This window comes from Lagenorhynchus albirostris, chromosome 1 (assembly GCF_949774975.1).
Source record: "Lagenorhynchus albirostris chromosome 1, mLagAlb1.1, whole genome shotgun sequence".
NCBI lineage: Eukaryota > Metazoa > Chordata > Mammalia > Artiodactyla > Delphinidae > Lagenorhynchus > Lagenorhynchus albirostris.
The window spans coordinates 29721466-29748846 of NC_083095.1; the positions used below are offsets into that span (position 1 = coordinate 29721466).

General features: G+C 45.9%; 1 protein-coding gene across 1 annotated transcript in view; it reads left to right on the top strand.

Annotated features, from left to right (window-relative positions):
* Positions 1–27381, top strand: part of DPF3 (double PHD fingers 3) — a 256417-nt gene that overhangs the window by 189281 nt on the left and 39755 nt on the right. The window contains exon 8 of the mRNA XM_060163749.1: positions 11589–11717. Coding sequence (XP_060019732.1) covers positions 11589–11717 — 129 coding nt within the window. The remainder of the gene's footprint in view (positions 1–11588; positions 11718–27381) is intronic.

Consider the following 27381-nt stretch of genomic DNA (forward strand, 5'->3'; position numbering starts at 1 on the left):
CAGTACTTACATTTCTCTGCTCCTTTGTTGCCTCATCCGTAAAACAGAGAGAACCATCGTTCTGCCCTCACGGGGTTGCCGTGAGCCTTCCTGAGGTGACGTGGGTGTCTGGCACCAGGCCCACACTCTGAGGGTGCCGACATCCCATCTCCGTGCCATTCAGGCCAGCAGAGCATGTCCAGGACCACAAATGGCTAACCTGCGTCGGGGCCCGTCTGTGGCCATGTTGATGCTGAGAAGCTAACTGCCTATGGGAGTCTCACTGGCATCAGGAGGAACTATCAGAGCCTGGCACATCCTTTGCTAAATCTTAGATAAGGGACCCCAATCCTTCCACATAAGCTAAACATGAGTATTTACTGAGTACTTACTGTGCATGCACCCACTCGTGGGGCCAAGTGTAACTGGGGCTCCAAAAAGATATAACATGTGGTCTCGGTCCCAGGACAACTTCTGGTCTAATTGGGGAAATAAGATGGATATGTGAAACCCGGTGGAAGGAAACTGTGGAGCAGAATCTAGCCGGGTGTGCATCCCTGTATTTACCATCCCGTTTCCCCAGGATCCGGCATCTACCTGCCACTTGCCTTTCTGTGAGCCTCTTTTTTTTTTTTTTTTTTTTTGCGATACGCGGGCCTCTCACTGTTGTGGTCTCTCCCGTTGTGGAGCACAGGCTCCGGACGCGCAAGCTCAGCGGCCATGGCTCATGGGCCCAGCCGCTCCGCGGCATGTGGGATCCTCCCGGACCGGGGCACGAACCCGTGTCCCCCACATCGGCAGGCAGACTCTCAACCACTGCGCCACCAGGGAAGCCCTGTGAGCCTCTTTTATTTCTCTCACCTTTTTGGCCTATTACCTAGAAAGTTCGGGATTGAAGAGTTTCGTGTCCTGATCAATGACAAGGGCAATAATACTTGCTGACATTCCTTGAATGTGTCAGACACTGTGCTAGGCACGCCACATTTATCTCATTCATTCCTCACAGTAACCTTATAAGGTAGGTGCCATGTCCCCTAGAGAACACCAAGGCACACAGAGACTGAGGGATGTGCCCTTGGACACAGAGCATGAATGTGAATTCTCCAGTCATGTGTCACTTCTTGGGAAAGCCTACTTATTTACACCTTTGATCCTTTTTCCTGCCTTTTCAGAAATAAAATTATTTTACAGAGGAAAAGAAAGAGGGAAAGACATGGTGGAATAGCTACTGTGCCAGGCACTTTGCACATGTCATCTCATGTAATGTTTGCAAGTCTGTGAGGCATGTGTCATTACTCTCATTTTACAGATGAGGAAACAGAGGCTCAGAAAGGTTGAGGAACTCTCCCCAGGTCACACAGTTAGCAAGATGAGAAGCTGAGATGTGAATGTGCTTGAGTTGGACACCATTCAGTTATGTCAGGACATTGGAACCCCAAGTGATGGATCCCAATCTCAACCTGGGATGTTTATCATAGTCCTACTGATGTCCCTTAATTTCCCCCTGTAGGCCAATTGTCAAGTGCATCATGTTGCATAGTGGCTTTTCAAAAGAAATGAATGTATTAATGGGCAGTATCGAGGTCAGCCTGGGCTGTGTAACAAAATACCATAGGCTGGGTGGCTTAAACAATAGGAATTTATTTCTCACAGTTCTAGAGGCTGAAAGTCCAAGGTAAAAGTGATGGCAGGGACGGTGTCTGGTGGGGACTCTCTCCTTGGGTTGGAGATGACCATCTTTTTGCTGTATCCTCACATGCTCTTTGCTTGGTACATGTCGGTAGATGGAAGCAAGCTCTCTGGTGTCTTTTCTTATAAGGGCACTAATCCCACCATAAGTGTCTCATCTCTCAATACCATCACATTGAGGGTTAGGGCTTTAACATATGCATTTTAGGGGAGAAACAATTCAGTCCATAGCAGGCAAATTTAATCTTCAGAATGAACTTTAGCTGTTTATGATGTTATATGGAACCCCCCTTTACAAATTCTGCTTGAGACTTTAATTCATAAATGAGTTTTGCTCTAGAAAAAAATCACACATCACTCAGTTCAATAATTTTCCTGCATCTTTCTCTCTCATTCTATGTCTCAGTCTTTCCAAGCTCTTATATCTCTTTCTGACCTTGTTCTTAAAAAAAAAAAAATAATGCTGTACCTGAAGTGAAAATCCTAGGATTAATCCTTGGCTCTGTTTTCCTTCACCACCCTTTTGGCTACCCCTCCAAAATATACCCCGAATCAGTTTCCGTTTCTCCATCCCTATCACCACTGGCTCTTGTCTGGATCATTGCAACTTCTTTATTAGTCTCTCTGCCTTCGTTCTTACCTCTTATAGTCTTTTCTCCAAGGAGTAGCCAAAGTGGTCTTTCAAAAGTATAAAATAGATTATGCCATGCCATGCTTTCAAAACTTTCATCACACGTGAATACAATCCAAACTCCTTACCTTGCGGGCCTGCATTTTTGCTTCTCAGAGCGAGGTCAGCAGTATCCACATCACCCAGGGCTCAGGTGATCAACCTGTCCAGGTTGGCCCAGGGTATTCCCAGTTTTAGACTGAAAGTTCTGTGCCCTGGAAACACCTCAGTGCTAGGCAAACCTGGATGTTTGGCTACCCCACGGGGAAGCGTGTAAGAAATGTGGGCTCTCAGGCCCTACCTGGACCTATGAATCCTAATCTGAATTTTAATGAGATCCCTAAGTGATTTATCTGCACAACACTCAAATTTGAGAAGCCCTTGCCTCTAGGGCCTGCTGACCACTCTGACTTGAGTTCCCTCGGGTGTGTTGTTTTATGTACCCGTGGCAGGATAGTATCAGGTGGGCCAGCTAAGAGCCACACAGCCTGGGTTCAGGACCAGCGTAGCGTGACTTTAGACAAGCTTCCTCGTGCCTTAAGTATCATCTGTGTAAAATCAGAACACTAATGCCTCTGTATCATAGGGTTATGCAACGCTGAAATAAATCAATTCATATACAGCACAGCACTAACAGATGTGTATGACACAATGTGATATGACCGTCATGTGTCTCAGAGCCGTGGTCCTCCAGCTTGAGCACATCAGAATCACCTGTTCCTTAAAACGCAGACTTCCGGATCTCCCACCCCAGAATTTTGGATTCAGTAGATCGGTGGTGGAGGCCTAGAGTTTGCATTTTTAAGAAGTCATGTGAACTATGTGGACCACTGCCTTAGAGAAATCCAGCTTTCAAAGACCAATGGCCAAGCTGTGTTTCCCTTTAATTCTTTTTACTTTTGGATGCACCGAGTCAGGTAACCAGGAAACAGGTTGCATTGCTCAATCTGGGGGGAGAAACTTGGTTTTCATTCTTTTCCTAAGGCCCTGTCCTACCACGGGCGAATGTCTCTGTGGCTCCCAGCACCCTCTTCCCAGTTTGCTTTCTGGGTGTGTTCCTGGTCTGGGCCCTCATCTCTAGGCTGGGCTGCCTGTCAGCTCTGTGGTCCCTTGACTCTCTCCTCACCCTCAGGTCTGATGCTTGAGACTCATCCTTTTCTTTTCCCTGAGTACTGCTTTTTAGTCTGAAGGACACAGAAAATGCTGGTCCCTTGTGGACTGTTGGGGTTGACATACCCGAGTCCTGTGGAGGTGGTGGTGACGAGGGGTGGAGAGGGGCAAGGCTGAGCAAGAGAGGAAGGGAGCTTGCTGAATTCTGCCATCACAATAATAATATCCTGACAACTGAAGCAGACGAGGCTTATCCTGCCCTACAGCACTGGGATGTCCTGCATTTCTCTCAGGGGAATGACACCACTTCATTCACAGCCCTTTTGACATAGTTCCTCTCAAGTGAAACGTTTTCCCCCTCAACTGACTCATTTGGTGGCAATAACAAGTTGCTACACCAGGGCATGAACTGACCCACATGACCTGCCACTGGAAAATGGAAACATCTTGTGCTTTCCTTAATCAGCACTGAGAAAAGTAATCAACTTTGCTTAAGTCTTCTTCTCACTCTTCCGAAGCGTCAGTAACAGACCTGGGGTTGCTGGCCTAAGGCTGGAGCACAAAGGACATTACCAAAGGGTCATGTGACCATCTAGTCCCAGAAGTAGTGACATGGTGTCCAAACTCCTGGCAAGTGGCAACTCTAACCAGATACATCCATTAAGATGGAGACATCAGTGTGAGCAGACACGTGATTTCTGATTTTACAGCACAGTGTCTGGGAGTAAATATTTACAAGGTGTGTGTCTAACAGTATGAGTTTTGTGTTCCATAAAGATAGAGGAAAAGGAGATAGGTACAAGGAAGGGTGGGATGACTGACACACATTTAAAATTTTTAGAAAAATTCTACAGCTACCAAAGCACATAGTAAGACAGGGCCTATATTCTCACTGGACGGTTCAGGGCTCCTGGCAAGAGACCAAACATGAGGTTCAAGGGGCCCTGGGGGCCAAATGAGCCTGGGAGTTCTTAACTCCTTCCATCCTGGTTTTCCAAGAAATGCCTAAGGGAGAGGATTCCCGTGGGAGGGCAGACCCACTGGCTTTCTCCACCACCACTTTATTCTCTCCAGTGGGCTCTCCCACTCTTTATGTTGCTTCTGCCCCTCACTCTTTTTTTTTTTTTTAAATAAATTATTTATTTATTTTTGGCTGCATTGGGTCTTTGTTGCTGCACGCGGGCTTTCTCTAGTTGCGGCGAGCGGGGGCTACTCTTCGTTTCGGTGCGCGGGCTTCTCATTGCATTGGCTTCTCTTGTTGCGGAGCACGGGCTCTAGGCGCGCGGGCTCAGCAGTTGTGCCTCGTGGGCTCTAGAGCGCAGGCTCAGTAGTTGTGGCACACGGGCTTAGTTGCTCCGTGGCATGTGGGATCTTCCCGGACCAGGGCTCGAACCCATGTCCCCGGCATTGACAGGCGGATTCTTAACCACTGCGCCACCAGGGAAGCCTTGCCCCTCACTCTTTATGTCCCCTGTTATGGGCAGGACTGATGCTGGCAGTGCCTTAGGATGGTCACTGAGTACTCGGGACACTTTACATCCACTGAATTCCTGGTCTTTCACTTCCCTTTGCCTGGCAGTTGTGTTTTTTTTCCCCTCCCAAAAGCCTCTGTGAAGATCTGCCATCCTTTCATTAAGTATTTATTGTCAGCTCTGTGTCAATCACTGTGCCAGGTGTTGGGGATTCAGAGATTAAAGACACCGCTCCTGCCCTCAGGGAGCTCACGGCTAATAGGGAGAGAGATGTGTACACAAATATGAAGCAAGGATGAAAGGCTGAGTTCCTCTGGGTTTGAAAAACTTCGCTCTTCTTTCGCCCTATTATAATCCTCAAATAATAGGCCTAAAAGGGGCCTTAAGACATCTAGCATATTCTCTTGCCTCTAGATGGGCCTGCACTCAAAGAAACCTGGGCCAGGGACACCTTCCCAGGTGCAGACCCTCTCCAGAGAAGCCTGCTTCTGCGACCGTGCCTTTAACTGCTGAATCGCGCTCGTGTCCAGCTTTCTGGTAGCGTGCACTGCCATTTCAGCTCCTTCTGCCTCCTGTTGTCTTTGACAATACGGTGACTTAGGCCCATCCATAAACCCAAGGGCTTATTAAATCAGCCCTCGGCCTTTTCGTCTCCAGGGGGACTAATCTCGGGGCCTGGAATCATTCTGCATTAGCAGTACCCCCTCCTAAATCCCTATCATACACTCACCCTGTGCGCAATGCCAGGTGGCAGAATGGTGCGTGAGGTCTGACGGTCATGTGCTGAGTGGACCCCGGTGTTCGTTTCCCCCACCGGGCTCCCCAGCTGCCCCGCCTTCCACATTCAGGGAGGAAGGCATCATTTGTCTTCCCTCTGGAGCCCCAGGGTGGGACCAGAGTTGCTATTAGGTGGCCAAGAAGAACCAGCCTGAATGGAAGCCCAACATTTTTATTCCTTGGATCCGTGGGATTTATTTTTTCATCAGTTCTAGGGAAGCAATGAAAAAAGGTGTCAGGCCTTGGGGATAATTTATATGAGTAAACACGTAAGGGGTGGGGTGAGCGAGAGCATGAGAATTAAGGCCATTTATCCAGGCTTGGAGGCTCTGTGTGCCCTCTGGTCCAGCCTTCCCCACAGTCTTTATCTTGCCACTTTAACCCTCTCCTGACTCTACTCCACTTGGGCCCAGCACGGATCTCTTCACAGCCTCAGCCTTCCGCTGCCTCCCCCGCCCCTCCCGGGTCCCTCATTAAAGGCTGGGTGGAAGGGAGCAGGCTGCGGCGGTGGCCTCCAGCTGAGGCCTGCTCGCTGATTCTGAAGGGAAGGCACGTCGGCTCACCCCCTCCCTCCCCTCCCGCCCCGTCTCCGCAGCTTCCTCCTCCAGCCTGGCGTGTCCAGTGTGCCCTGTGTGGCCAGCCTGAGGCTGCCTTCCGCTCTCCGTCTTTTCCTTTCCCCTTCTCTTTACTCCGTCCTCCGAAGATGCGCTCTGCACCGCCAAATGGCACCAGGCTAGGATGCTTTACACTTGAGAGATGAAGTAATAACAGGTGGCAAGACCAGAGGCTGCCGGAGCCCAGGATTCTGGTTGCCATGGCAACATGTCAAACCCGTGGAGGGACGGAACTGTCAGCCGTGGAGGGTGGTGGGGGAATGAGTGAGGGGAGCGAGGAGAGGCACAGCGCCTCCTGGAGGGCTCTTCTCTGTGCCCCTGGGGTCCCAGAGCGCTGCACACCCCTGCTAGCGGCCCCTGGGGAGACAGCTGCTGGCCTGGGGCTGGGGTCAGGCTGGGTGGAGGGCACGGGACATGGCCCTGCGTCTGTGCACACCAGGCCCTGGCAGGCAGTCGGAGCGTCTGCCCAGGATGTGAAGTCACGCTTTCGTGGATGTGCCATAGAGGAGCCTAAACTTCTGGCTTGCTTCCTCTTTCCCTAGGACACTAGGGCTGCAGCTCTGGTCTCGGCAGAAGCAGGTGAGGGGCTGCTGCTTGTGGCCAGCCTGTGCCCATCGCTCATGTTCCTCTTGAGCGGCAGGCAGGCGTATTGCGGCAGAAATCAGGCTGAAAGGGGAAAAGACAGCCCTGTCTAGGGGCCTTGTTTGCCCTCAACACGTGGCCTGAATGAAGTAAAGAACCCTGTAGTATGGTCATGCGCCACACTGCCGTTCCAGAATGACTGCTCAGCCTTTCCCGAGTGCGCTGGTGGGACTCTGGGGCTTGGCTTTTCCTTTCTCTTGGGTTGATTTATTTGAATGTTCCCTCCCACCTTCTGTTATTATTATTATTTTGGGGGATTTCCTCATGAACTTTGTTCTGATTTCCATTTGTTTTCCTTTGAGCTTTTTAAACTTATTCCCCTCCCGCCCCCCAGGTAAACCCCTGAACTCTCAAGGTTCACTTTCTTTTCCCAGCAGCTTCCTTGCATCGCTTACATAATCTCAGCCCATGAACATTCATCAACAGAAAACCAAAGCCATCGTCGCGGACGCTGCCATCGAGATACCACTTGGGTCTTTGGCCTCCCCGTCCTCTTGCTCTATAAAGTGGGACTCAATTTCCCATAAGCGGAAGCAGAATCTCTAGTTAAATGCACTTGCAAGGTCTGGGCGAGCTTCCTATTTATAGCAAAATCCTTTTTATAATGACCTCATAGACGGTGCCAGGAAATTGCTCACGGATGGGTCAGGCCAAAGGCCAATAAAGCCACGGTGTGAGCTTTACTTAAAAAAATTCCTTCATGAGCCTCTGGAATTCTTTGGAGAAGTGTTTTCACGGGTTATATGACAATAACTGGGGCCACCGGGATGGATTACAGTGGTAGAGACATTAAACTTAAGTTCAAAGGGAATTTCCGCTTCATCAGGCCAATCTCAATACTTTTTATCACTTTGGGCTTCCCAAAGAAAGTACTGGGTGAATCACGTTTATGAAATATTATATATGCAACGTTGGCTCTGGACTTCCCAGAGGCAGAGAAGTGTGATTAGAGACAAGAGTCTCTGAGGACACAGGCAACCCGGGGGTGAATCCCGCTTCCTCCACTTCTTAACTGGGGCTTGAAGCCAGCCCCTTAATCTCTTTGGGCTTCCGTTACCTCATCTGTCAAATGCTCCCTACTTCACAAAATGCTTGTGAGAATCAATGAAATAGTGTGTGTAAAGCATCAGCGTAAGATCTGTCACCATTTTGTAGTGTCATATGTCTCTGCTTCATCTTCTCAACAAACAGTCGAATGGGGGGCGCTGGGTGGGTAGGCACAAACTGGTGTCCCCTTCTCAAGAGACAGTGAGTCCTAGTCTTATACTTTTCCTGTATGTCTGTGTACAGGACGATGTCTCACCTACCAGAGTAGGGAATAGTACAGTGTTATTCTTCCAGCAACCCAGGGCTCTCGGCCACCCACTCTGTGTACTCGGGGAGCTAGACATGACCCAGGCCAGATGACCGACCGTTCATTTGGACGTGGACCAGCTCTTCGTTTTGGAGACTGGGGAAATAAACCAGGCAGTGAGTGATATTCAGAGTGACAGATAACTCTGCCTCAGTCCCCCTAGGAGGAGCTCCCGAGGCATCACTGGGCTGCCTACCTACCTCTCTGTCATCCTTTTCTAAGCCATTCATCTCACACATCATTGTTAACCATTTCCTGTGTGCAGGACACATAGGTTTTCCAACAATGTGTTGGATGTGGTCCCTGATCTGAAGGAATAAACCCCTGAATATGGGGTGATGAGGCAGGTGTATACGTGTATAGACAAGCGAAGGGTCATAGAAGCAATGTCAACAGCGTGCTCTCCCTAAGGCCTGACTGGTCATTTCTGGCTGGGGACTTGGGAGAGCTCCATGGGAGAACCCTCACTAATCCTAAATACCCCAAAATGTACGAGAACCAGAGGTGAAAGCTATTGATTAGTCCATCCCGTGCCATTTTACCAAGATGGAAGGAAGCTTGAGCTCACTGTTGTGAGGGGAGAGTAGGAACTGAAGTGGAAAGGATTTCACTGGAAAATGAAGTCTAACTGCTCACTATCACTTTCTACACTGGGCCCTCGCTGGACTAAAATGGTACCCGCTCACCTGGCATGTCACCACTGTACACACCAGGGCCTGCAGCTGGAAGTTTATCACCATTTTCATCCCTTTGGCCAGGAGCTTTGTATAACCAACACATATATGCGGGGACCCTGCTCTGCTTCAGTCTCCTCGGAAGCTTCTCTTCATCAGGTGAATTAAATCCTCTTCCATTGGTCTTTCTCCATAGGATTGATTTCTCCATCACTGTCTGCTTTGCTCTACTAGATTGTTTCTGAATTTTTTATTTCTTGCCATATTAGAGTCCCTGATTCGGTAGGGTGTTCTGCCAATGGTCTGTTGGTGGTGCAAACTGTAGAATTATCTGGGCATTCTTATACTCCATATTCTACTTCTCCATCCTCATAAATCACAGGAATAGTGTGTTGGAGAAAAACCAGATTCTTTGTTGCTTAAAGATTTTGTGAAAGGGGAGAAAATCTGGCCTAAAAAAGAGAACAGGAGGCAGGTGATGAGCCTGGGCTTCCTGAGAGGTTTAGTGTGATGATATACATGGGATTCTTTGATCACTCTTCATGCAGGAAGCTACCTAAGTTGTGACTGGCATCTCCACATTTTATATCTAGTTCATAGCAATCATGAAACTTAGCTCTGTTTTACACTCAGCCCGTACATTTAATATAACCCACTTCTTCTTACTGTTCATCTTTTGATTGATTTCCATGATAGTCGCTTAATCAGGAAACCCCGAGTTTATTTGCTTCATAGACATACTTGGATTTTCTTGAGAGAGTTCTTTTTTTTTTTTGATGCGGACCATTTAAAAAGTCTTTATTGAATTTGTTACAATATTACTTCTGTTTTATGGTTTGGTTTTTTGGCTGCGAGGCATGTGGGATCTTAGCTCCCGGACCAGGGATTGAACCTGCACTCCCTGCATTGGAAGGCAAAGTCCCAACCACTGGACCACCAGGGAAGTCCTGAGGGAGTTCTAAAAGTGGTTAAGATGGCAACTGAGAAAGAAAGAAGAAAGGGACTTCTTTCTGGATTTGGGCAATGAAAATTTTATAGGCAGAATAAAATTTTTGCGGACGTCCTGCTTTTTGGAGATTATTTGCAAAACCATTCTGTATGACACACATCTGTCTTTGAGATGCAGTGACTGATGAAGAAAAACCCACACTCCGCAGGCCACAGGGTGTGGCCCCCTCCTCTGTCTGCCACAAACAGCCCACATTTTTCTTGCAGAGAATTGTCTGCCTCCCTGAAGATGAAAATCAATGACTTAGAAACTGATTAAACAATCCAAATAGCAACTGATAAATGGATTAACCCTCTATAATGCACTTCTGTGAGCTTTTGTCTTCCGCCTTCCCCAGGTAAGTTCTTCTATTCCTAGAGGCAAAGCAGAAGCATGGAGGAAGCGGAGGCCAGGGGGAATCATATTAAAGTCGGTGAATCCGTTTATCACTTACTGTCTGGATGGTATTTCTGCTCACATATCTGCTTCCTTTTACAGATTTGTACCCTGATGAATGTTAGGCAGTGAATAATGAACGATAGGGGCAGACACTGGGGATAGGCGAGAGGAAGATACCCCGGTGGTTTAGGCTGATCCCATAAACAGAGAGACTTTTCTTCTCAGTCACAAACAGGGAGCGTTAACATGACAAAGAAATGTCCACAATAGGGATCAAAGAACAAGTAAAATGGAAGGATTTCTTCTCATGCAAAGAACCTGTCCAAGGCTTTTTAACCAGCCCCTAGACACTGAGATTTCAGTGCTTGAGGACATGTGCTGTTTTCACGAGGTTTTGTTTTTAAAATCATGTCCCAAGATGTTCCTTTGTCTTTGTGTAGGGCCTTTCCGTAAGGGTGGCTTATGAAAGTCTTAAGCCTCCGATATGCTCACTAACTCACCGTTGCACCCACCTCCGGTATGAGGCTGAGCTAAGTGTTCAGTTCTGATTCTAGGCACTTGGGGTCTGCTGATTAACTAGTCCTGGGTGCTTTCCATGACCAACAAGTCTGGACTTCAGGGAGATGGGGCTGAACAAGACTGGACACCTGTGTACCTGCCCACAGGTGCATCAGAGTCCCCCAGAGCATCTTCAGGGTCCTTCCTGCAAATGATCCCCCATCTGTGCTTCTTTGTTTTCCTTTTCAGAGACAGAAGGAATATCTCCTAAACGAGAGCATCTTTCCCAAGGGCAAGGCCTAGATAGTGACCTTTCTCTCTTCCTCTAGTCGCACCACCGTTGATGGTTACCATCTGATGTTTGGGTCCCAAGGGCTCATTGTTCAGGGATGAGAGAAGTTCACTTGGTTGGTAAGGCCTTCTGGATGCTTCGCTGATCCAGGGATCCAATCAGAAGAGCAGAGTAGTTTCTATAAAAACACAGAGCTGACAAACATTACAATCAAACTCAGCTCTGGATGGCTTGCAAGACATTGGTATGGTTGAACCGAGGAGAATCATAAAGAAAACTTTGCCCAAGTTAACAACTTGGTTGTAACAAAACCTCAGATTCTAAACTTCATATTCTTTCTGGAGCAGATTCTGCCATACCATGGGAGAAGAGGGGCCGGTGGAGACTCACCAGAGCCTAACATTGGATTTTTAAAAAAATGTTTCCACAGCCCAGAAAGGACCGGATGGGACAGTCATTCCCAATAACTACTGTGACTTCTGCTTGGGGGGTTCTAACATGAACAAGAAGAGTGGGAGGCCGGAAGAGCTGGTGTCCTGTGCAGACTGTGGACGCTCTGGTGAGTGTGGCCCCTTCTCGCATCATGTGCCCGTAGACCAGGAACTCTTCCACTCGCACTTCTCTGCCATCTTGTGGGGGTCAGGGGCTGAAGGGTGGGTGCAGAAGTGACGGTGATGATACTTCGAGTGGAGATGGGTTTTCAGGTTATTTTGATTTGTTCCTTCTTGAGGCTTAAGAACTAGAAGTTATGCCCTGGGATCTGGGGAAAAGGGAAAGAAGAAGGTTTGGGCTTTTGTCTGTCCGGCCTTTCTGTGAGGTGGATATTTCTTTGTGTGTGTTGTTGTGGACGACAGCGAGACAGTGTGGAAACACCCGGAGACACAGGCAACGTGCTTCCTTGTATCGGGTGACGTGCCCGTAACAAAGAGGTGCGTTGGTTCTGCAGAAGTGCCCGGGGCAAACCGGAAGAATGTGGAAACGTGAATACTGGGAGAGCAGCCACATCTGGAGCTGTGGGGGGCACAGACCCCTGCGCTCCTGGGTAGCTGCATAGATGCCACCCCATTGGCCACTTATCCCATTTTCTCATGTGGAAAGCAAGAGAGAGCCCGGTCGATCAAGGAGGCAAAGGGCAGGTGTTCTTAGGACTCCTCTGCAGTTGACTTGGCATGTTTTGAATTTTCATCTTCAGTCTATTCAGAGACTAAAATTGGTCTTGTTCTTCCATTCTTAGAATGAGCACAGGTCCTCAAGTTTTGTGCAAGCTGTTTTGCTTTCAAATTCCATTATTTTGCGCTGGATCATGGTTGGCTTTTCATATTGTTTTATGTTATAACGAGGCCAAAGTGCAAGGCAGGGAGGAGAAGGTTTCAGACTCATCTTTAGTCTCATCAACTGCTGACTGGTAGGTGAAATACAGTTTGGTTGGGTGGTTCTTTCCACCAGCCAGGAGTCATGGCTCCTTCCCACCTCTCTACCCAGCATCTGTTCTACTCCTAGTCCTGAGAGAAGGCCTGAGATGACCACACCCGGCTTTACTATAGCAGCTCAGTTCTTCCCTCGCTCCGTCCGCAGACATTAGCTTTAGTCCTTTTGTATTTGGTCTTGGGTTGTTTAAGCTTTAAGACTGACTTGAACAGCAAATCAGTAATTGGAAAAGCACTGTGGTTTTTACTGCATACAACCCTCCGCATTTAACCCTTAAGGACCCTGACAGGGTGGCCCATCTGTGCAATTCTGTCAATTCCTTCACTTGCCAAACGTGATACCTAACGTTGAACTCTTTATCCTACTGGTGCCAGCTTAGAAGAGAGGGCCCATGTGATAGTGGAGGGATTTAGATACTCAAAAAGAAAATGAAACAAATGAAATTCACTTCAGCATTTTTAAAAAGCAAGCGATCAGACAAAATCTCTACCACCAGAAACCAAGTTACTTGGTGGCATGATACTCTAGGCAGAATTTTATGGACTGCTATGGGTTTGGGAGGAGTTAGAGAAGGCAGCGTCAGAATTCTCAGTGAAAACTTCTGAAATTTCTCCTCTCCCTTTCCTACAAAAGACGGCTACTTGGATCTGATCCACGGGGGACCAGAAGTGGGCAGTTGTTTTTTTCTGTACAAAGCTTCTCTCTTCACAGCCTTTACTCAGCTTCTTCTTCCAAGGATCTGTCTGCTGTGTGACTCAGGGGGCCATTTTATACCAGCCTAGGTGTTCTCATTGCATTCGCCAGGGATTAATTTTGGTGGATAATTTAGTCAAGGTCTGACTCTGATGTTCCTGAAATAGTCAACATCTTGGGAATAAGCAGGTGGCATTAGCCCATGGGATATGCTCGTTAAGGCAGGTGGGCCAATACTTCTTCTCTAGGACCTCCCTGGAGTCCTTCCAAGGAAGAGTGTGGAGCTCAGAAGAGCTGTCTTTTCCTTCCCATCTACCCCACTACCTACTTTTCCTGGGAGAAAAAGTGAGATTCCAGAAATTGGCACCCTAAATGGTACCTTATGACCTCATCGGGGGCAGTCCTGGGGCCCATTTGGAACGTGAAAAAGTCTCTACCGGAGTTTTATAGACTTAAGGATACAGTCTTTTATTCGGCTTTTCCACCCCTACTTCCCACTTTCTCAGTGCTCTGAGTTAGATTTGACAACCCTGGACTTTCTGGAGTAACTCAGACCTGGGTGTGTTTAGGGCCTGGCGTGTGTGCGTGCATGCCTGTGTGCACACACACGTGTATGTGTATGTGCACGTGTGTGGGTGCAGATCACAGAAATGTCCTCCAGTGGTTAAAGAAAACGGGAGACTCTTTTATTACCTACCACTTATCAGACTTTCCAACTTCTTTTTGCTTTCAGTGCAAATGAACTACATGATGTAAGGGCAGAATTGAAAGGGTATGGAAAGAATGGGATTAGAAACGGGTAAAAATAAAAATAAAACGGATGGAGGCTTAACCACCTTGACTGGGTTATCTGACAGTAATACCTTTGTAAAGCTGACTGTCAAAGTGAAGGACAAACATTGTGCAAAGAAACGCCAACTGAAAACACCAAAGAAATACCAACCAGGCTTAAAAACCACCAAGGAAACGCATTGTCTGGGGTGGGTTGAGCGAGCGTGCATGCGAATGTGTGCCTTCGGAAGAGAAGAAAGAAAGATCGTGGTTGAATCTTGCGCTGTCAGAGCTGTGGACAAATATATTATGGTAGAGATGATGCCTTTTCAGGGAGGGGAGAATCCTTTTCCCTGGAAATGTTGGCTTTGTCCCGTTACCCCAAACCCCTGTCACCAGGTGACACACCCAGTTAATCCCTTTTGGTGTGAAATGGTTTATGATTTTGCTATTAAGAATAACACTGTAATAATGTAATAAGAATATTAATAATGCTGTCTGTTGCTTAACCCATGTGCTGATATATTCATCATACATGTCAGCTCATTTGGGAGGAGAAGGCAGGAAGGAGAAGGAGGCAGCGGCCGCAGCACGCACCACGGAGGACTTATTCGGTTCCACGTCAGAAAGTGACACCTCAACTTTCCACGGCTTTGATGAGGACGATTTGGAAGAGCCTCGCTCCTGCCGAGGACGCCGCAGTGGCCGGGGTTCGCCCACAGCAGATAAAAAGGGCAGTTGCTAAACGCACGGAATGGACTTTCTGGGCAATTAGCCATCACCCTGTGACTTTGGTCATTGCTCTGGTTCTGATATATATATTTTTTTAATGAAAGACAGTTTAGGTTTTCCCTTCATCCTTGCTTTTTCCTCTCACTTTCCACTTGTCCCTCCCCCTTCCTTCCCTTTATTTAGGGTACATACAGCAGAAGCACAGACTACTGAAACAAAACAGAACAAAAGAAAGAATAACAGTCCTGCAGAGAGATGGCATCGTGATGTACTATTTATTTTCCATAGAAATGGGAAGTTAGGCGGATTATCTCGTTTTTTGGGGGGAGGGGATCTTTTTGACATGAGCAGAGTTGATTTCCTCAGTTTTCCTATTTATTGGCAAAACGAAGAGAGGAGGAACATTGGGTTTGGAAACAAAGAACCAATAACGTTAAAAAATGATATTTTATATCTTCTAGCTATGATTAGAAGCAGGCCTTTTTTTTTTTTTTTTGAGACAGAGAGAGAGAGAAGGGAAATCAAAGAAACTGAAGTAATATCCTGTTTGAAGAAAGCCTGTATGGGGGAGGATTTCCTTGACGGGAGAGGATGGTACTTGGTACCCCACGGAGCTGGTGGCTCCCCACGGCAGACCCCCTCCCCATTTCTCCTCCCCCGACCTTTCCATCTTCCTTTCTGCTTGCGAGAACATGCCAGCAGTTCCTGAGAAGCCGGGCAGCCTGTGTGTGGCCCCCGTCCAGCCCCTGGGCCCTGACCTGCAGCGCCTGTGGGATCCTCCTTCTCCGTCAGCAGAGCTGCTGTTTTCTTGTTGCTGGTTTTTTCCTCACTTTCCTCCTGGTGGAGAGCAATTTCCAAACACAGGAATGGAGTATAAGCAGAAAGTCGTGGACTCAACAGTGACCAAACCACCCGAGGCCGCGCTCATGGAAGAAAGGACGTTACTTCACAGTAGATTTCCCTCTCCCCTCACCCCTGTTTAAAAACGTATAAATACCCATTGGATGATCAAGTCTCCCATATTTCTTCTATTTTTTATAGTGCCCTCCAGGCACTTTGTTTTATGTTTCCAGTAGCACCTCCTGAAATAAACCAAAGCAACACTTGCTCAAGGCCCCTGGGGTGATGAAGACCATCTACCTTGTTGGCCAGCCAGTCCCAAGGATGAACAGCTGTGCGGTCCTAGTCAAAAGGTATGTCCTGGCTGACGTGTCTTACAATAAGGGAAAACCATCATAGTTGTTTTAAGTTTATTCCTTCTTTCTTTTTTTCCTTTCCCCCGCTCCTAACTTGTCTTTTGTTTTTCTGGGTTCGGACCCCCTTATTCGTGTGGGAGTGGCCACTGGAACATCTTCTACCCAGCCATCTGCTGTCTGTGTGTGCATGCATACCTATGTGGGCCCAGGCCTAGGTGTGGGATCTCAGGCTTGCTTGGGCTCTGGGAGGCTCTGTGTGGAGAATGGTGGACTTCTGGCTTCAACTGCAAGAGAAAACAGCTGGGGAGTGCTTGGCTAACTCTGCCTTCCTTGGCCGTACCTGGAAGCAGAGTCCAGGGAACTGAGGTTCGAGTTGGCTGCTGTCCTTGGCTAGGAATTGAGGGGGCTGCATGTCTAGGGTGGAGCTCCTTGCTCCAGTTACCAATTCAACAGCCAGGGGGATGCATCCAAGTTAAAGAAGATCTCTGATTAGGCACAACATTCAACCTAGTTGATTTGAAGATTCTAAGCTCCCACTAAGTGTGGTCAGGGTCTCCGGCCTTCATGAGAGCGTAGGTCCAGAGATGTAGGCACTGCCCTTTGGCTTGGGTTGGGAGATCCAAGAGGCTGCCCAGGCAACAGGCTTAAGTGTCTGGGAAGATCTGCTTTGACAATCCAGCCTTTGCAGAACCTCACGAATTAGACCTCTCATTAAAATAACAAACCAACACAACAGAAGAAAGGTCCAAGCAAAGAAACCAACAAAAGGACTCCTTGTGCTTCCCTGGTAGCCTGAGACAGACAGGGCTTCCACTTTCCTCCTGCTTGAAATGTGTAAGTGCTCTCCTGGGCGTTTGTGCTCAGTTGTGAGAGAATGAAAGGAACCACGTCACCCACTTTGGGGATGTTCTACCTAATCTGTATGTGGCCCTGTTCCTAGGAAATATGGCATAAACCTCCAACATTGTAATATTCCTACATGCTCACGTGTGTGAAAAAGCCAGCGTAGTTGGTTCCAGTTGGTTTCTGCTTAGGGGATACAACCTGCTCTTGCTGTCATCCTCCACCTCTTTACTTCATCTGTTCTGTTACTTTGACTCAGACATTGGATTCACAGCATTACGACTTGCTCTCACTGGTAAAATGTGAGGTTCTACATTAATAAAAATATGTCCAACCAATCTATACTGTCATTTGTAATCTTGTATTGGGTTCGCCAAAAAGTTCGTTCGGGTTTTTCTGTAAGAGCGTATGGAAAAACCTGAACGAACTTTTTGGCCAACCCAACAGTTGTTTGTAGTCCTGAAATTCTCAATGACAGCTTGACTTTGAACTTGAAATTTTTAAAAACCCACATAATCAAAACAAATTATAAAAAGTCACCTAATTTCAGAGTCTAGCTTGGGGTTCTGAGGGAGAACCAATAATGAACTGTCTAAACACACTCCCATGGAAAGGTTTATCTGAGGATGACTATTGCTTATCTCTTTTAGTTTTACTAGTATAGCTTGGTCTTCAGTGTCTCTTGCTAGAGGTGGCAGATATCCTCATCTTTCTCAGTTGGTGTAGCCAAGGTGAGCATAGTCACGCATCTTAGCATTGCCTGAGTACCTTGTCTCACCTTGCGAACAGTATCTTTCAACAGACTCAAAATTTACATCCTTTAAAAAAACAGGAAAAGAACTGGAAGGGACTTTGAAGATAATCAAGTTCAAATCTTTCACTTTTCATTGAGAAAGGTCAACCCGGAGAGACTGAGTTACATTTGAAAGGGTAAAATGGACATTGCTTTGGAGGAAAATGTCTTAAGGGGAAGGAAGAAAACTCTGAAAGGAGGCATAGGAGGAGGAAGCTGGCTTTCCTGGATTTCCAAATGCCTTGATGGTCATTGTTATATCTTTATCTTCCTTTCTTTATATAACAATGGCCAAACATTTATATGCCAGGTCTTGTTCTGTTTCCCCTGGAATAGTTCATTTAATCCTCTTGACTACCCGTGAGGTAGGTGCTTGTATTATCCACAATTTACAGATGAGGAAACTGAGGCTTAGTAATTGAATGTCCCTGAAGCCCTGCAGCTAATAAGGAGCCAGATTTTGGTCCTTGGCAACCCGACCCCAGGACTCATACTATTTACTTTTGTTATTGTTCTGTGCTGCCCCTTGCATATACATGGAAAATATATGTATACATATATATCTCCCTTCCCTCTTCTCAGGCCTTTAAAAGGTGACTTTATTAAAAGCAATTTCAAAACTGAAGAGTAAGCAATTAGATCCCAAAAAGATAATTCCAATTAAAATTCTGTGCAGAATTTTATAGAGAGCTCATCTTCTAAATCATCATTTCCATACGTTCCCTCCTGATGCCTATTAGGGACAAAGATCTACTTTTTTGCGACCTCAGAAATTGCAAGAGTTGTGTGAGCAGTCAGCGCATCTATCGTTTTGTTGTTGCTTTTGTTAAAAAAAGTATTGATACTCAAGTATTAATATAAAATAAATTAGAATCATCAGGATGAAAATGGTCTGACTAGTTTCTTTTATCATCATGTCAGTAAAGCACCACCCCAAATCCTTCAGAAATGTCACCTAATTTTATGAGACCTAGCCCAAAGATAGGAGAATCAAAGATAATAGAACTTTCTAAATTTGTTGCAGCATTCAAATCCCCTGGGGGGAACTGCTGATGTAAAGGTGATTATCGTTGTTGTCTACCTGTTGTTTTTTCCTACCTAGGACAATCTAATCCTTTACATCTGTTACTGAGACTATGTAGAGATTAGACCCTCTAATCACCATTAACACTGGGAGTGAGTGTTAATTTAATTTTTTATAGGTACTTTAAAGTCACCAATGCAATTTGCTGCTGGTATTTTAGAGAGAAGGATTTAATAAAAATATGATGTTCACATCAATAGTGTCCCTTTAAGTCTTCCTGCTTACTTTGCATCTCTCTTTGCACCTAATGGGTATTGCCCCACTGCCTTTATATAGCACTTGAGGGAACACAAGATCATTACTTGGGGAGAGAACTAAAGACTGTTTGGAGGTTCTCACTTCATGGTGGAATAAAGTTAATTAATATTATCCCAATATGCCTCCTGTTACATCTGATGAACATGATCTTGAACTTAAAGTTTGAGCAGACTCATGTATTAGGAATTTTTCTGTGGGGGATCTTGTTCAGCCATTGGAAGTGACGTTACTTGTGTTGTGTATTTTCTGAGTGAGGCATTTTTGATCCAGGCAGTAGAAGACTAGAGTAGAAGAGTTCTGGGTTCTGGACTCAATTCCTGTGTGAGTTTGTTTCTGTGTATCTCTGCCATGGTTTCTCTATCCCTAGGATATGGATGTTCCTTACCCTATCATAATATATAACCAACATTACCTCACCATGATTCTTAAAACAACCCCGTGAGGTAGAGTAGATGTTATTTATTTCCGTTTTGCTTATGAGGAAACTGAGGTTCGTTCAGGTTAAATGACTGGTCTGAGGTTCCAGGGTCAGTAGGTGTTATCTGGGTCTTCTAATACTCTTTCCTCAGGCTGTAGTGATGTCTCCACAGATCTCACTTTGAAGATTTCTTGAGTAAAATTAGTCAAGGGCTTTGAGGTCTTTCATTCAAGACCTTACGGGATTGAGAAGAGGCATCTGATGCTGCAAAACCAAAAAACCCCCAAGCTCTTATCATCTTAGAATCCTGTTGAGAGGTTAGGTCTAAGTCTTCATGAACTTTCCCAAAGAACTGAGGTTGAGCTTTCTAAATGGTCAATGTGCTGATGGTGACATCAGGGTGGGGGTGAGGGTGGGAGGAGTGAGGTGGCAGGGAGTGAACACTTCAGGCTGTGTTTTGTTCACATACCCAAGTACTTCTAACACTGAAACATTGAATTATATGATACTGTTGCACTTAATAAAAGTGATTTCTGACCATTTACTCAAAATAACAGTTTAGGAAAAACGTTCAGCTTGATTGATTTACAAAACAGCTGAGAGTGATGGAAGATCCCTGTCAGAACTAAACTTTACCAACTTTTTATTGGCTAAAAAGCATTGGCAATTAGGTTTCCAGAGTATTTCAACACTGGTCCTTAATCAATGACTAAGACTTAAATTTTTTTTTAAGTTTTGAAATAAGTTCATACTTAAAAACTTGCACAAATAATACAGAGAATTCCCACATACTCTTTACCCAGATTCTTCAAATAACCACAGTACAATGATCACAACCAAGAAATTCACGTTGAGGCAATACTACAATCTACAGACTCTATTCAAATTTTGCCAGTTGTCTCACTCATGTCCTTTTTCTAGTTCAGGGTCCAATCCAGGATCACATGTTATGTTTAGTTGTCATGTTTTCTTAAAGTTCTTTAATCTGGGGTAGTTAGTTCCACAGTCTTTCTCTGACCTTCATAACCTTGACACCTTTGAAGGATACTGGCTATCATTTCATAGGAAGTCCTTCACTTTAGGATTGTGTGCTGTTTCCTAATGATTGAAAGCAGGTTATGCATTTTCAGTAAGAATACCACAGAAATGAGGTTGTATCCTTCTTAGTGCATAGTATCAGGGGGTTCATGATTGATTTACTGCATTATGAGTGACTTAGAAATTTGGCCCTTAAGCTGAGGTTCAGGCTAGTATGTTTGTAGACCTTGGAGGAAAATATTTTCACTCATTTTGTGGCTAGGGGCAGCTCAGCCCTGTGAAGGATAAGATGAAATTAAACATGGGGCCAGTGGATTTATTTGCAATCTAGTTGGGCAGACTAGATATTCATAAGTAGTTAAAAATGTGTAAGAGTGTCATGGGGTGGTATGTGATTATTTTTGCTGGGAATCACAGTAGTCAGGGAGATTTTCTTAGGGGAAGCCATCCAGATCAACAAAGAGCTCTAGCTTGACGATTTAATCTGTAGGCAAAAGTGTCTGTTGTCAGAGAGAATGGAGATAGAGCTCAACAAAAAGCAAAGCTGGGAATCACAACCTGAAACATGTAAAATGGCAAAAATCACATTATTTTTTTTAAAGTGCTTAAGTATTGTTCTGTAGCATTTTGTTCATGTCACTAGGATTAGCGCTTATTACAACATACTAGGATTTTTTTGTAGTGTTTCTCATCAAACAGATGATGTGTTCCTCGAGGGCAAAGATGATGTCATTCGCGTCCCTTGGACAGTACCCGACACCATTGTGCCACAATTATTTGTTGAAACAAACAGAACTGAGCAATGTTTCTGAGCTAATTAGTGGAAGGATTTAGTGTCTCATTCTATGCATAGTGGATGTTCAAGAAATTTTGTTGGCAGAAAGGTTGAAGTTGTAGCTGGACACAGCATCCATTGGTCAAGTGAGGAGGTAGATGAGAGCCAGGAGGCAGTGATGTGGGGTGGGGGGAAGTGAATGAGGACATGAGGATGGGGTGAGGGGGAAGTTGAAGATGTGTGGAGGGATGGAAAGTAAGCCTCCTGAAGGGGACCGAGAGGAGGAGACCAAGACATAGCAGGACATTCCCAGTGGCCTGCAGTTGGCCCAGAAAGAGAAAATGGATTTAGGAGCAGAAAGTTGGGAACCAACCAGCTATTTTCGAGATGGCTTAAGTAGGGCAGAAGAAGACTTGTGTGTGTGTGTGTGCGTGTGTGTGTGTGTGTGTGTGTGTGTGTGTGTGTGTTGGGGGGTCAAAGGTAGAAATTTGAGGAAATGGAAAGGGCATGGGGTATGGTTATGAGACAGACTCACCAAATGAGCGGCAGAGGGGCCAGGGGGTCTGGGCCATTGGAATAGGGACAGGAAGACTCCTCGCAGGGGGTGAAAGTCTGACTGAAAGCCCAACTTGGCAGGTGCTCTCTGGGAGGTCTGGAGAAAGACCAGCTCTTCTGTCATTGGAGTGAAGGGGCTGGAGGAGGTGGAACAGTGAAGAGATGAGCATGAGGGAAGAGGAGGGGAACCTGGGAAGGGGCAGCAGAGAAGCATATCTGAGAGGGAGACAGAGGGATGGGATGGGATGGAGAGGAAAGAAACAGGAACAGGTGTGGAGGGAGGGCTCGGTGGTGGGTGGAAATGAGGCCTTTCTCAGCCTCCCTTTGAAAGCATAGGTGGACGGGTAGAGTCTTAGCTTTGGAAGTCCATCTAATCCAGTCCTATACACCTGACCAGTGAGTCATGCCTTGGGTACTAGGAGAGATAGGGGATGGGAAGGGGAGTTTCAACTTGGAAGAGGCTGATTGGCTCATTTGATTTTGAACTTTGTTCCCTGCCGGCTTGGCCGCTTTCCAGTTGGACCCCACCCCACCCCGGCCCCCGCTTTCCTCCTTCCTTCGCCACTCAGAGTGAGCTGGACACTCTAGGGGGCACCCACCTCTGCCCTCAAGAACTGCTTCTGGGATGAAATGTGATAGTACTTGGTTTTCTTGCTTACTCCTTTGTGCCGACTACTCCATTCCAAAGACCAAGATAACGTGGCAGATTTCGTTTCGGCTAGAAGCAAAATCCCTGCCTGGTTGGTAACCATCCAGGCTAAAGGACCCATCGGGTTTGAACTGCCACCACGTTCCAAGGCTGACACTTGGGATCACAGGGCTAGTTGAGGACTGGAACAGATATCTTGGCTTGATTCTCTGTCGGAGTAATTCTGACACCCTTGGAATCACTTGGGGCAGGATTAGGGGTGAGAGTGTATGCATCAAAGCAGTGTCCTTTTGACCTTTAGACCAAATAGGGCGTCCGTTGGGGTTTTCTATGACTGCCACTGGTCCTGTACCATAGAAACTACTCATTTCCACTTAGGTGACAGGCGACAGATTATATCATAATGGTCTTTCTGGAGTATTTTAACAGGGAGAAGATTGTTTGTTTCATTTCCAAGTAGAGGAGAAAAAAAAGATTTTGCCAACACCCAGTTTTGCCTACTACGCCACCTAGGAATTGAAAAATCCAGCTGCATCCTGTTTCTTGTGTCATTCTGTTGCCCAGGAGCAACTGACCTGCCCCATTCCTGATTGATTTCGAGCTGCTGTTGTTAAAGGCACAAGAAACACTAGTCTGGTTCTCGTACACAGCCGTGGCCTCATTCATGTGGCAATTAGTTAGTTGTTTCCGTTCTTTCTTTCTTTTTTTTTTTTCAATTCATTTCATTTCCACCACTTCCTTAATTTAAATCTTTCTTTTTTAGGCAGTTGTCCTGTGCTGTTGTTTTTTGTTTTATCTTTCATTGCCTTTCCCTCTGCAGTCCACACTATGGCCCGGGGACTCTGGCGTCCTTCAAGCAAGCCATTTCCGAAGAAGGTGGAAAGAAGCCACGAGGATTTGCACCTCTTCCTCCTCCTCTTCCTCCTCCTTCTCTTCCTCTTCCCTTGCCTGGCCCCCTCCTGCGCATGTATTTCCGCCAACACAGGAGCCTGGATTGTGGAAAAGCCTCCAGCACAACTCAGCTCAGCTCAGAGAAGTCTCTGGAATGGCCTCACTTTGTGCAATAAGAAGATTTTTTTTTTTTAAATCCTCCATTACATTTTCTGTAAGTGTCTGTGAGACAGTATCCAGGTCAGACTGGAATTGCTCTACAATAGAAATAACTGAACACAAACAGACTGACAAAAGAAAAAAGAGTTAACTATTTTATTTATTTCAATATTTAAAAGAAAAGGTGCTGTTGTGGCACGGTATTTTTGTTTAAAGTACCTTCAACTTCAAAAGTTAAAAGCAATTTTGTGAAGACATGAAAATCAAAAGAGGACTTAATGTAAAATAAAGACTGCATATTAACTCTAAGGAAAAGTAGCCCACATTTTTAATAAGAGAATAAAGATCAACTCTGCTCTCTCAGGCTTTTGAAAAAGCCATTCATGTATGTTCTTTAGGTATTTTTATTTCTGCAAGTTGGATGTGGTAAGTGAGGAGTGATCAGTTTTTTTTTCCTTCTTCTTCAAAAGTCTATTGAAAGTGTTTGATTATGTGTTAAGACTTGACTGAAATAAATTAGCCACAAGGGCTATCAGCAGTCTCTCTGCTCCCCCCAAAACAAACAGACAAACAAACAAACTCTCCCCTCACCCAAGGCAAGCCCCATTTATCTGAGGTCAAGAAGCAGCCTGCCTCCTGGTTATCATGTCTGACAAGGCCTAGCTCTGAAAGGAATTCCATCTAGCGATTAAATGTATCTCTACGAGTTCAATAGATTTGAACAAAGACAGCTTTGTTTAAAATAGTACAGTGAAGGCAGAGAGAAAGAGAGAGAGGAAAAAGAACAAAAAATAAACATCAGCTGGGATGATATTAATTCTGTTCCCTAGCAGCTCCTAGAGGAGACTTGCAAAGGGAGCCGGCTTTGGGGGCCTGAGATGCTGGGTGTCCCCAAGGCAAGGAAGGCCAGCCTGAAAGACGGAAGCCTCAAATTCAGTTGTTGTTGGGGGTAAAAAGGAGAAAGGCGAGTGGTCTGACCTGTCCTCCTATGGCCATGTTGGTGGAAGTGAAGGTGGATTATGAAATGCATTCAGCATTGTGTCTGAGGCCTAGTGAAGGAGCTGGGGTGACCGGCCGGGCCACCGGGTTCTACTCCCAGTCTTACACGTTCATGCTCTTGAGTTTCCCTCACTGGCGAGCAGAGTCATAATGATCAACGCACAGTCTAACGCTGGATATTTCTCTCCGCAAAAGTCTTGAGCGGCAGTGTTAGTGAAAGCGTTCTGAGCCCGAGAGTCTCTCTTTCACCTTTGCAAGGACAGATTAGATGGGCACGGACTTCTTGCCAGCCCTTTCAAGGCCAGTCCCTGGCAGAGATCACCAGGAAGGTCTCTGTATCATTTTGTAGTCCTTCCTTTGACATTTTCTGAGAGAAAATGTCCTTTTTCAAGATGCTAATTTATAATAATAATCCACTCTCCAACCAACTCCCACAAGTTATAACGTGTAGAATCATGATAAAGCTTTGCATAATGTAGGGTTTGTATCAAGTTTGTGTACGTTTCTGTTAAATAAAAGTCTGTTTCCAATGCTCCTATAGCATCTCTGTAAATTTTGCTTTTCCAACCTCATCCTGCATGAGTTCAACTTTCATACCGTCCTGTAGAAGGGACTCCTGAAAGGATTCTGCCCATCTGCATGCCGGGATTTGTTGAACCCTGTTGTTTTATTTAGAAGCGCAGTCTAGAACAGAGGTTGCCACTGGCTTAGCTGACAGGCGGTGGCTTGGAAAGTGAACAATGTCCAGGGTTGGTACCAGCGTCTGAGCTTTGAGTCCAGAGTTGCTGTCACCTACCCACCATCACCACGGCCACTGTCAACCTCTCCATGGCCTAAATGGATTTATGGAGAGCCTAGTTATGGATACTGACTTAATATACCCGTCCAGTGTTGCCATCGCACCTGTGCTAAGATAGTCTTGCACGAGAATGCAAGATTTAGCATGTGCTTGGAAAAAGCTGAGAGGTTACTGTTTCCACTGCCTGAAAGGTAGTGATATAGCCTCCCCAGCTGCCAGTTGGTGCAGCTGTAAACCTACCACCCCCCTGCCTGAGATAGGTTTCTCCCATCTTCTCTGTGGGGTCCTCTAGGTCAGAGGGAACAGGACCAGCCTCTCGGGCCAGGTCTTGCCCTCTGAGCATTGCCAGCTCACGCTGAGGCCAGGTGGAGAGGGAACATGACATCATGTTGCTCCTGCTAGCATGTTCTATCTTACTTTAAAATGAATGTCACCTTGTGACATTCATTATGGACTTTATACATTTCTCTAGCAGTAAAAAGGATTCTTTTTCCCCAATCTACCCTCCTTAGGCTTTTTTCTTTTTTTTTTTTAATGTGGCAAAATATACATGACATACAATTTAAAATTGTAACTGATTTTAAGTGTATGGTCAGCGGCATTATTTACATTCACATTGTTGTGCAGCCATCGCCACCATCCAACTCCAGAACTTTTTCATCTTCTTCAATTGAAACTCTATACCCATTAAACGCTAACTCTCCATTTCTCCCTCACCCCAGCCCCTGGCAATCACCATTCTACTTTCTGACTCTGTGAATTTGACTATTCTAGGTACATCATATAAGTAGAGTCATGCAATATTTGTCCTTTTGTGACAGACTTGTTTCTCTTAGCGTAGTATCTTCAAGGTTCATTCATGTTGTAACATGTCAGAATTCCATTCCTTTTTAAGGTTGAATAATATTCCATTGCGTGTATATATCACCTTTTCTTTTCCCATTCATCTGCTTATAGATACTTGGCGTAGAAAGGAAGTTTTGCACATTTATTACACACCCACTTCCTACAGCGACTCATTTGAGACATTAGATCCAATTCAGAGGTTACCTAGAGGATTCAGTATCTTCTGAGGAGGGAAGTGATTACACCTGAAATCTTCCTTCTACTTTATACCTTGGAAAAGGGTACTTTGATGGGCGAACACTTTCTACCCAAAGTGTGTTTTACCTCACGACTAAGTCTTTCTTTGTAGAGACTGTCTTTGGGCTGCTTGTAGGGATGAGATGTCTAGCATGGAGCTATAATATCAGCGTAAATAAGGATAGAGGAGACCCAGGAGAATCTAATGTCTCTAATGGCAGGTCCTGAGGGCAGGGACTGCCTTTTCCAAATAACTGATGGTGAGTCGTTGGCAAAGCCTACGTGTGCTTTCTGTCTGTAGGTGATCACTGACCAAGTGGGAGGGGGAAAGTATACATGTGAGCCAGAGAATGAGAAAGATGAAAAGAAGTCATTTTTCCTCATCCATTTGGAAATATATTAGTTTGTATAAAGGGTTAGCTCTGGGTTTGACATTCAGATGCCTACAGAGCAGGTATCTTTAGTGAGTAAAGCAGGCCAGGGATGAGAAAATGAACAGTGCCAGGGAGACAGGGAGTAGCCGTTATGCTGAGCTTCAGGGCACAGGGGAGCAACAGAGAGTTAGGGGGTGTGTAGAGCCAGAGAGCACCTGTGCTCTGAATGGGGCAGCTGCCACCAGCTCAAGGGATGCTGCCTGAAGGAACACGGGCCCAGGCTTCCCAGGTCTTCTGGGTTTTTAAGAGGGGCCAAAAATTCAAAAATTTTGGTGAGATCTCCCTATTTTAAAATGTTGGTTGTAAATTAAAAACACTGAAGATCCACTTTGTGTGGGTGAAACCAAAGGTGAGCATGTGGCAGACACCCTCTGAAGGCTGTGGGGCAGCTCCCCAAGGCTGGAAGTCTGGTTAAAGTTGAAGTCGAGGTTAGGATGCCTTGACCAAACTCTTTCATGACAGCAGAACCTTGACTTAACCTATGGAGGTGTCTAGTGTATCCTGCCTTAGAACTGTTATGTGCTGGGAATGGGTCCCTGGGTTGCTCTCTGGATGGAGCTAGATCATTATTCACCATGTGCTAGGGATTCAGGATGGGGTTCCAGTAAAAACATTCCCCCCATCC